This window comes from Andrena cerasifolii, chromosome 8, assembly GCF_050908995.1.
Source record: "Andrena cerasifolii isolate SP2316 chromosome 8, iyAndCera1_principal, whole genome shotgun sequence".
Taxonomy (NCBI): Eukaryota; Metazoa; Arthropoda; class Insecta; order Hymenoptera; family Andrenidae; genus Andrena; species Andrena cerasifolii.
In genome coordinates, this window is record NC_135125.1 from 16,216,469 (window position 1) to 16,226,934 (window position 10,466).

The 10,466-nt window shown below is 40.0% G+C and overlaps 4 protein-coding genes across 6 annotated transcripts; 2 read left to right on the top strand and 2 right to left on the bottom strand.

Annotated features, from left to right (window-relative positions):
- Window positions 1–6: 6 nt before the first annotated feature.
- Tspo (Translocator protein) lies at window positions 7–1,521 on the top strand. Its single transcript, XM_076819054.1, has 3 exons — window positions 7–230; window positions 824–1,036; window positions 1,117–1,521. Exons 1-3 carry the CDS (start codon window positions 123–125, stop codon window positions 1,309–1,311), a joined length of 516 nt encoding a protein of 171 aa, XP_076675169.1. The 5' UTR covers window positions 7–122; the 3' UTR covers window positions 1,312–1,521.
- Atg1 (serine/threonine-protein kinase unc-51-like protein Atg1) lies at window positions 1,359–6,923 on the bottom strand. Of its 3 annotated transcripts, none has more exons than XM_076818994.1 (13): window positions 6,391–6,922; window positions 6,190–6,282; window positions 4,843–4,893; window positions 4,674–4,743; window positions 4,393–4,569; window positions 4,066–4,300; window positions 3,676–3,990; window positions 3,325–3,594; window positions 2,997–3,250; window positions 2,555–2,923; window positions 2,341–2,483; window positions 2,120–2,255; window positions 1,359–2,005 (listed from the first exon to the last, which is right to left on the bottom strand). In XM_076818994.1, exons 1-13 carry the CDS (start codon window positions 6,478–6,480, stop codon window positions 1,932–1,934), a joined length of 2,277 nt encoding a protein of 758 aa, XP_076675109.1. In that variant the 5' UTR covers window positions 6,481–6,922; the 3' UTR covers window positions 1,359–1,931. The 3 variants fall into 3 exon arrangements, with proteins under 3 accessions (XP_076675109.1, XP_076675110.1, XP_076675111.1); XM_076818995.1 differs by having other exon boundaries at window positions 2,341–2,468; window positions 6,391–6,919; XM_076818996.1 differs by lacking the exon at window positions 4,843–4,893 and having other exon boundaries at window positions 6,391–6,923.
- Window positions 6,924–7,781: 858 nt separating this feature from the next.
- Window positions 7,782–9,155, top strand: Crcp (CGRP receptor component). Its single transcript, XM_076819060.1, has 3 exons — window positions 7,782–8,502; window positions 8,583–8,853; window positions 8,921–9,155. Exons 1-3 carry the CDS (start codon window positions 8,495–8,497, stop codon window positions 9,026–9,028), a joined length of 387 nt encoding a protein of 128 aa, XP_076675175.1. The 5' UTR covers window positions 7,782–8,494; the 3' UTR covers window positions 9,029–9,155.
- Window positions 9,072–10,237, bottom strand: Denr (density-regulated protein). Its single transcript, XM_076819053.1, has 5 exons — window positions 9,945–10,237; window positions 9,759–9,843; window positions 9,502–9,681; window positions 9,282–9,421; window positions 9,072–9,209 (listed from the first exon to the last, which is right to left on the bottom strand). The coding sequence occupies exons 1-5, from the start codon at window positions 10,044–10,046 to the stop codon at window positions 9,165–9,167; spliced, it is 552 nt and encodes a 183-aa protein (XP_076675168.1). The 5' UTR covers window positions 10,047–10,237; the 3' UTR covers window positions 9,072–9,164.
- Between the last annotated feature and the right edge of the window lie 229 nt (window positions 10,238–10,466).

The window sequence follows — 10,466 nt, forward strand, 5'->3', positions numbered from 1 at the left end:
GCTTAAGCGCATCTATCGGAACGGTTACACCACTGGAGAAACGTCAGTCGTAATGTGCAGTGTCGTACATTGCCGTGCGTAGTCTCCTTTACAAACGACCAAGGATCCCTTTGAAGCGTAAAATGCCTGTAAAAATATCATACCCGATTGTAATATCTGTCGTCTCTCCGAATATCGGAGGCTGGGCTGGAGGATATATCACCAGGAAAAATATTAAGCCCTGGTATGAGGTAATGGATCCTTTAATTCCTATCACTGTTAAAATCCAGTGGCGTAACTTGAAATGTAACTCGATAAGCGTCGAGTAATTTTGAATTTGAAATTGATTTATTAATCGTAAATTTACGTGCAACGAGTCTTCGAGCGTTTAAACATGATTCTTTAACAACATTTAAGTAATAATTCACGATTTATGTACTAGGTTTTTAGAACAGGGAGAAGTTGCCATTAAGACCTTGAGACAAGTTACATGTGACATGAAATTACAACAATTGCGTCGACCTCAATTTTATTTAGCAAAGCCTTCAGAAATATTGAACTGTATTTAATTGTTCGTCATCAGATAACTATTTTTAAATGAATTAAGCTTCTTAAATCAGAACTTGGACTTATGAGGAAACTCAGAATTTTCTATATATAATGATAACTGTCTCTATCCTTCCTACGATAAGATAAAATTATTTGCGATAAATAAAATATGATATATTTCCCTTTCGCCTTAACTATCAAAGAATTCTGCTTAGGGAATTTCGAACTTTAATTCTATTAAATCAGATATGATAAAATGAGCTAATAAAGTCCTTCTGTGTTTAATATCTAATAGACATTAAAAAGACCTTCCTGGACTCCGCCAAACTGGGCGTTTGCCCCAGTATGGACAACCCTGTATTGCACGATGGGGTACTCTTCGTACTTAGTATGGAAAGACGGTGGTGGCTTTAGAGAGGCAGCGATACCACTTTCTATTTACTCTGCTAATTTACTACTCAATTGGTCTTGGACGCCACTGTTCTTTGGGTTACACAACATAAAATGGGTACACTATTAGAAATAACAGCCATGTTATGATCTTGCGTCGATTACACTCGCAGCTACTCACTTCTGTTCTACTTTTAGGCATTGTACGAAATTACAGTATTATGGGGAAGCACTGTAGCAATGGGTATTGCATTTTACAGTGTAAATCGATTGGCTGGCTGCTTAGTCATTCCGTACTTAGCGTGGAACTCTCTGGCTATGGCACTGAACTACGTAATTTATAGGGACAATAAACCGAGCATAGAGGCTGTTGCAAATGAAAAGAAGGAATGAGACCCCGCAGCAACACTTTCGTAGATGAAAAGAACAAACCATCGATGTAGAATGTCACCCAATGAAACAATGCTTAATATTTTACTCCTCTTTTTTTACAATTATTATATCACCATTATTTAATAAGAAATGTGCCTTGCATTGAACGCACAATGCTGTTAGTATACACGTTTTTATTGTTTGATATGAAATAAAGGTTAGTTAATCAACCATACGTACATTACAATATATATATATATGTATATATATATATTATCGTATATTGTATGGTATATATATTACATAGCGTGTATAATATATATATCATACATATAATCATTATTTATTATTCGCGTCATTAATAAAATCATATAAAGAAACCTGTAAAGAATCACTTTCGTACTCTTCCATGGGGTAATCTACCCTATTCTGTGTAGATCTAACAACTGCACTATAATACTTAGTATATCTTAGCTTTGCCTCTCTTTCTACAATGTCATATTTGCAGCACGATCATAGTAACGATCGATGAATCAACATCTTTTATACAGAATAGGGTAGAATATCTTACACATGAGAGATATCGAATACGGTACGGGTTCGGGCGGGTCGCTGCGTTCTGCTGCCGTATCTCATAAGCGCTATGTGGGGTCTGTCGCATAAATGTAGCCTTGTTGCTGAAGTACGTACAAGCGTTTTTCAACGGCGTCTTTGTCTGCAAAGGAAAGCGAAACGTTACCTCTTGGCGATTTCTATATTCGAGATAAAAGCATTCTAGGCGGAAGAAAAGAAGAGTTAACGCAGTTTGTTGAAAATAAAAACAAATTACATTTAATAAGGAGGGCTCTATCTTGACTGTGACTGACATGCTGTGATAAAGAATGCAGCAATATCTGTGCCGTGTGATACCGCTGGAAGCATTCCGCGGGATTGCCAAACAACTCGTCGAGCGCTGCTGACTGACACTGGTAAAGAAAAAAAGTGTACGCATAAGTATACAGGCAGAGTTATTCTACGAATAAAGACCAATGGAATATACCGGGTGCTTACCATTTGTATGGCATGGTTGTAGAGGATTTTGTCTGCAGTAGCTCCTGTCTGGTGAAGGAGGCCAGCGCTATTGAGCTGTTTGCATTCTGTGAGGCACGTTCTGAACTTCTCATTCATGGTATTGACAACTGGAACAAGATCCCCTTAAAGTTGCATTCGAAATGTGGCGCTATCAATTCTAATCCCGATAAATTTAGCTATCATAGAGGTTCACCTTCTTTAACACTAGCAGTCGGCTGTAACCTGCCGGCTTTCAGTTGTTGAGTCGCCAGACTTAATCCAGAACTGAGCCACTGAAGAGCCCTGACCAGTAGAATCACTTGTTCGGCTCTTCTCCTTGTCGCTGCGTTGCTCGCCTGCTCGATGCCGCCCAGAGGCGCGCCCAAAGGTCCCGCTCTTGTTCTCGCCACCTCGCACACGCATTCGCACAATGCAACAACAAAGTTTAACTTGGCTAATATTTCGTTGTGTCCTCGTTCCAAAAGCGTCTCCTCTGGGAGTTCGGGTGCGATGAACGTCAACGGGCGATCATCTATTGTTGTAGTGCTCACCTCTGGCAGAAGGTTTTGGAAACTACCCGCCTCTGTGAATTCATTACCAAGCGACATAAGTAATTTGTTGACGCCTCCTCTAACCGCAGCGAGAGATCTAAGTACCAGATATTTCGGGAAGAGTGACAGCTCTTGTACCAAAGGGAATAACAGGCGAATGCCTCAGTGTGTTGTTGTTATCCTGGAACGCTCTCGACGTAGGTGAGCCCAACACTGCCAAAGGCCCTGTCAGCAGTGGCGAGGACGCACTGTTATTTCCAGTCGAACGTCGCAATGGTGACGTTCCACTAGACGTGTGCGAATGCCTTGCCACAGGACTGACTTGCCATGCGTTTGGCGGCGGCGGTGTCTCGCTTAATCTAACAATCGTTACAGTAAAGTCAGACCATGCGGCAACCAAACGAGACGGTTTATGCGTACAGCGTTCTCATACCTTCTACTTGGTGGCGTACCAATGACAAACTGAACACTCGGTGGGCTAAGGGAGCCAATATCGGGGGCATGACTCCTGTGAGAATCCACACTGCGTTTCATACTAATCGGTTGCGAGCGTGGGACAACGCTGCATCCGGACCTTGCGTTAGTGCAAGGAGACGACGGCTGCGCAACGCTTCTCTGGGATGAAACAGGAATTGGTTCCGAAATGGGCAAGAAGCATGGTCTCGGTGGACTCACTGCTTCTCTACTAGTTTGTTTAATGTACCTAATCGATATATAGTAAAGTAATATCGCGAAGACATGATCATACGAGAGTCTTTGCGAAGTAACATTTCAAGTTACTTACTTAACCTGCTGCGTGTTAGGATTATTGTCTGTGTCACTGCTGAGATCACTCTGCACAAGCACAAAGTCATCTTCAGGACTGGAACACGGACTAGTAGTCTCTGGTTCTGATCGTGTAACAGCCGTGGCTCCTTCCTGAATTACTAATGTTCCTGGGGAAGCAGGTAGCTCGGCAGGAACTGGACTTGGGCTCTCCCTGGTGCCTTGGAGGAATGGATGGCCAAAAAATTCATCGAAAGGCATTCGGTCTCTGGCATTGCGTCTTAGAAGACCCAGTAGAAGATCCGATAACTCCGGTGAAGTTCCAGGTGGAATCCTAGAATAATCATTGTTGGAGTACATTAAGCGTGTTCTTCGTTGATAAAAATATATTTCAGAAAGTATGTCCTACTTAGGTCCAAGGTTTGCATTCTTTTCATAGAACAGCTTTAAAGCTTGAGGTGTATGAGCTTGAAATGGAGCCTTCCCAGTCAGACACTGAAAGACTATCGTTCCTAAAGACCAGAGGTCTGCTTTCGCGTCATACTGGAGCGACATTATAACTTCAGGTGCCATGTACATTGGCGAGCCACATAACGTGGCAGCCATTACACCGTCTTGTAAAAACCTAGCAAAACCAAAATCCGCTGAAACGTTAAGAGACAGACTCTTAATACTTTTATGGATTAAATATGATTAGATAGAAGAGAATGTAAATTTATCATTAATAAATCCTTACCAATCTTTAATGTTATCTGATGTGGTTGCGGACAAGCTTTACCACAATTATGACTGAGCAAAATATTTTGTGGCTTAAGATCCCTGTGGACGACACCTTTGGCATGTAGCGCTTTCATTGCACCTGCTAATTGCTTCAAAAACACTCTGATAGTATCTTCGGAAAGAGTGCCTTTTGCTAATGAACGCAATGCAAGATGAAATAATACAATCAGTACAGGTGACCATTATTTTCTGCAGGCATTCTAATGTTCGGACAAGAAAGTTTCACATGAAACGTACCACTTAAATAATCAGCTAAGTCTCCGCCATTACAATACTCCATAACCAGGAAGACATTATGATTAGACTCCTAAATGAAAAATTCTTATTAATGTCATCGTACGAACAGCATTTCTGCCACACGTGATTAAAAATATCTATTACTTGATAGCAAAATCGTTATACGAACCTTACAATCCAATAATGCAACAACATTTTCATGATGTAATTCTGTTAGTTCCTAAAACGTAATGTTTTAGTCAAAAACTGAAGTCATGATACAGCAGTTGTCGAAGCACAATGTATAAATCTTTTAATAATATACATTAACTTTAAATTCTTTTAGAAAAGACTTCTCAACCCTGCTGTTCTCCTAATTTATACCTCGCATTCGTATTCCGTCGGGTCGTAGTGACCCGGTGAAGCAAAGTTCACGGTTTCGTGTGTACTTTTGGATTTCTATGATTAATATTATATTTCATACGCAACAAATATAATGTTGATTTTTTCGATACAAAAGTTTCAAGTATATAATCATAGAAATAATAAGATGTAGAAAATAGTAGTATATAAAGATAAATTTTAAGTCATTATTGATTTCATTCAGGTACCGCTTCAGGTACTTTTCCTGTATAAACTTGGGATTTCAGAACATAAGAACTAGCAGTATCGTATAGGGTCCATAATTTGCAGGGTTGCTCGAAACATAGTATTTGAAAGGGCAATGACCTCTAAATCCAAACAATTGTACATCTACTGTTGTTATATTTTCTCTAGGATTGTATAATTTTGGTGGTACTTCTACCCATTTCTCAAAAAGGACTCTTATAGGTGCAAGTTTATCATTTGCCCTTCTCTCTTCCCAATTATTGCTGTGTACTCTTCAGCGCTATCACTCCCATACTCGTACATTTCCAACATTGATTCTAACATATTTACAAAATTTAGGCACCGAAATAAATGCACGATGAGAATATATGAATTTTTATGTCAAGAGCATAATATCAACAATGAACCAATGGCCACAAAACAGTTTGAAAAGAGAATACACTACAGTCTCATCACATAAAAACATATAATTTAGATAATGCATGCCTAAAGTTTCTAATATGTAAACTTGAATTGAACAATCAGATTGTTTATAACTACAATTTTAGAGCTTCTTAGAGTACGCCCATAAGAAATGATATAGTTTCAAGTTCTGAAATAATTTTTTATCAAATAATGTAAAATACTTGGAAACACAGTATCTGTTAAAACATAATCTCCATTTCGGGTCTTAAGGACCCCAGGAGAACAGCAGGGTTAAAGCAACGATCATTTTTCAAGAACGAATCGGAGCAAGAATGGTTCTAATTGAAACGACTTGTTTGGAAGTTAAGCAGGGGCAACGGTTCCATAGTAAAAACCAAATAGCAGCAATGAATATAGAACAAATGCAGGCACCTTTTTCTTGCGAAACAGAAATACAACTATGAAAAAGTAAAAAATGAAAGCGAAAATGTACACGGTGGGCCTCGATATCGTGTCAACAAACCTTCAGAATCTTGATCTCCTTTCCAAGCAGATTCTGCGACTTTGCCAGACTCTTCTTCGTGATACTTTTAATCGCCACCACGAAATTTGGTTTCTACAAAGAGAAAACGAAGAGCGTTGTTGCGGTGGATAAATCAACTCACTGTTACGGTGCCAGGACGGATTCACGGTTGTAGATCATGAGAAGAAGAAGGGAACTCACTTTACGATGTCTACCCCTGAAGACCACGGCGAACGCGCCGTGGCCTATCAGGTCCTTGGTGTTGTACTCGTAGTCGCCGACGATTTCCATTCTTGATCGTATTAAATCGGCGATCGAGAGGAGGTTTCACCGATCTTCCACAGGCAGACTCAACAGTTTACAAGCAGAGGACAACAGGCAAGAGAGATTCATCGCCTGCGGAAAGATCGATACGCTTGGGTAAGAAAAGTCGCGGCCCGTCGTGTAGTATTCACGCGTGCGGTGTCGTTGATCCTTTCTGACGGTGCCTTGAAAGGGTTGCACGGTGTTGGTCTACATTTTGTCCAACCCCGTGAGTTTACATCGATCATCGGAACGTATCACCACACCGACAACAGGGCTACTCTTAAAAATACAAAACACGATGGAGCACCTACTGTGTGTCGTAGAATCACCGTCGCAAAATGTCAGGCGATCGCGCACAGAGGTCGTGTTAACGTCGGCATGGACGTGATCACCATACGCAACACCCGTCTCCAAAAGTGTCTACGAATCACCACGAATTTACACGCGAAGAAGTGCAAGGTTCTATAGAATTTTGTATTGCCGGGGTTATTCGTCGTGACTCAATTTCCACCGCATCTTCGATGAATCATAAAATGCTACACTTACATGGGAATGATCTTTCTGATTAGGTGCTGCATGGTGCGCACTGCGTGGCATACCGATGCTAATAATAAACTAAATCATGCGTCTGTTTCTGGTAGAGAGATTCTTACGTAGCTTATCCATGGCGAAAAGAGTAGTGTTTATATGTTGTTGTACTTGAGTTTTTGAAATATTGATTATTTATTCATTCTGGAGATATAGATTATAGTACTTCGTTCGATTAAAGTGTTTATGAACGAAACATTTTAAGGGGGCTACAGGTTGGTAACGTACGGCACTGCGGGATGTAGAATATAACTACAGTCAGCTGTGGACTCATGTGGACTGTAGAGCGCACATCATGCACACTACTATTTATATTAGGGTGGTACTTATTTTCGACTTTTGAATTTTCTTCGGAGCACACTCCAGAATAGTTCCAAATAATTAAAAAAAATCCGTGTAAAGTTAGAGCTCGATCGGATAACGGGAGAGGGTGCCCCTGGGCCTTAAACATTTCAATCATTATTTAACAGCTCGCGAAGTCGATTTTGTATAATATCCTCCAAGTTATTGATTAAATAAAAAAATATGTCAAAGAAAAGTTGTAGATCCGGACAAGGAGCATCTTTTATGTTCTATTACTTTTTCTCGTGCGACAAACGGTTTTCGAAAAAAGTTTTTTTTTATGAAAAAAAATTTAGAGCACTTACACCCTAATGTATATATACGCGGACTCAAATAGTCCAACGTTATCTTCGCAGGTATAGACATCATTCTACTATTCCGTAAATGTGATTACAATGAAAGCATATCATTTTAGTGGCTTCCCAATCGATTTCAAAAGTGACGATTATTGGGACATTTCAGTATGATATTAGCAAATAGTTCTTCCGATCTGTGGCAACATTTCCGTGTTCATTGTCTTTGAAAATCGTGTTTCATTACAATGGAATTATTCGCCAGTTTCTATTTATTTCTACCGCACACGGAAAATGTGAAAATTGCTGTATCGAAATACATTCTTAATTCATTTGCAAAGTTAACTTCAATATTAATAGATAAATCATCTTCAGTGATTTAAAATCGTTTTATATAATAACAATGCGAGTTAAATACAATTTCAATGAATCACACACGAGCACCGGTGACGATAATTGGGCGCGAAATTTAAATTTTCCGCTTCGTGTATCGATGATCGAACTGATTTGACAATCGCATCGAAACCGTGGGATTCGTAAATCGAATTATAGTTTTAGATTAAAAAAGGTTACACTATATAAGTATATATAAACACTTTGCAGTGCAGGTGATGATATTATCGAAATTTGTCATCGTCAATATTGTATTAAATTTTTATGCCTATTTAGAATTAATGTAATTGTTAACACATAACCTTATACGGTGTGATGTACTTTCTCTCGAACCTGTAAGAAGTAGCGGCGCAATTAAATTTTGCCGTATATAAATATACGCGATGGAAGTGTAAGTGGCTACTTTTCTTCATATCTGTGATTATATCATTAATTATACGTTTATTGAAGATCTAACGCATCTTATTTCAGACTGAAGGAGTGTTCAGCATATTTAAGCAATTACGAAGTGCTGGATATTCTGCAGAATATAAAAGCAAATAAAAAGCAAAAGATGAAGCAGAATCAATTGGCAACGATAACCTATCAGACTGTTAGATATTTAGAAGAGACGCCATGTAAAAAGCACTCGCCCGAAAAGATCAGAAAGTTTCTGAAAGCAATGGAACCTTACAAGCTGACTAAGTGCGAGAAATTGACACTTTTAAACGTGTGCCCTAAAACACCGCTGGAGATACAACTGGTACTGTAACATACTATGACGCAACATTTAAAGCCTGATGTATGTACAACATAGATCGTTCTTGCAGATCGTGGAAGACAGTGAAGATCGCTTGACGGACGAAGAAGTAGAGTCCTTGCTACAAGTGGTAGCTACTTATTTAGGCGAAGACGAGCAAGATGAGACAGATGGGTAACGTTTCTTTACTTTCTTTAAATTTATAAATTTTTAAAAAAATATTTTATATACGTTATGTACATTTTATTCATAATAAACATGGAAATAGTATAATATTAAATACAATTGTGCATGTGAGACTTTCAGCTGGCGCATTATCTTTTCTGATCACCAAGGTCGTCTATAGAATCCTCGTCGATCTGAAAAATACATCGCGTTACATAAACTACACGCTTCCCGTTCGCACTGCAATTTTCCATCGCTCTTCTCACCTGTGGCCACTTCTCCGGAATCACCTCGAACAGATCATCCTTCACGTCTCCTTGTATAACTATTTCGTCATCCCCCGTCACACTAGAGCCGCACGCGAATTTACTGCCAAAGAACTTTGCGGCGACTTTCAAATCTATATCTGCGAATTGCGAGTAGAGTCGAGTTGCGGAGAAATAATTCTTATCGAAATAACAGAGCAGATTAAGCGCCTTTTATTACCGAAAGTACTAAGACCAGTCACGACCGTGACTGATTTCTTCTTTCCTCTAGGTGCTCTAGAGACAGTCACAAACTTTGGAACATCCTCTTTCTTCTTTGCCTTCAGCATACCTTTGCCACCACGCTTCTGTCGTTTCTTCTCGTCCTCGCCTCCGCCCGCTTCGGTGGTGTTATCTTCCACTATTTGCGGGTAAATAAAGCGATGTAAAGTAAATAATTCAGCTGAAGTGAACTTAATCTCCAAAAATCATAATTACCCAGTTTAACTTTCTCAAATTCTGTCGGTAAGTTCCTTTCTAGCCATTGCTTGCACTTTTCATACTCTGGGTAATACTCGCAGTACTATGGAAGAGATGAAATTTTCAGAAAAAGCTCGCGCATCGACACCTCGTCACGCGATATAGAATTCGAGAATCGATAGATCAGGATCAACATTGTTTTACCTCGATGGGAAGAGAGCAGTTTCCGCAGTATTGTACTTGAATAGGATAAGTGACATTAGGATCCGGTCCTAACCGTAAATCTGGCTGCTCTTCCGCCGACATTCTCTGACTCTTGCCGGTAACTATGCCCTAAGATCTAACCAATTCTTCGGAACGTTAACGCTCCCTTAATCCAACCGTTTTACCCTGCTCTTGCCTGTCCTACCCTTATCTTCCCTCAGCCTGCACCTTTCCACTACTCTTACAATTTTCTAAAGAATAAAGCACGAACTGTTACCTACTGTTACTTATTCAAACCGACACCGCAACGTAAGGTTAGAAATGGTTAGAAGTCCGTCATCTAGTAACATTAATCCGGTCCCGTTTCGAGTGCAGTTTCCAACGATCGCTGCCAATCAAGAAGCGTTCCGATAAGGTCCAACTGCGGAAGGGTTCCGCGGCGGTTTCGATCCACCGGCAACGGCCAACGGCGGCTGCCCGTTAGGGAATTAGACGCCGGTCACGTGACGAGGCGGGCCAATC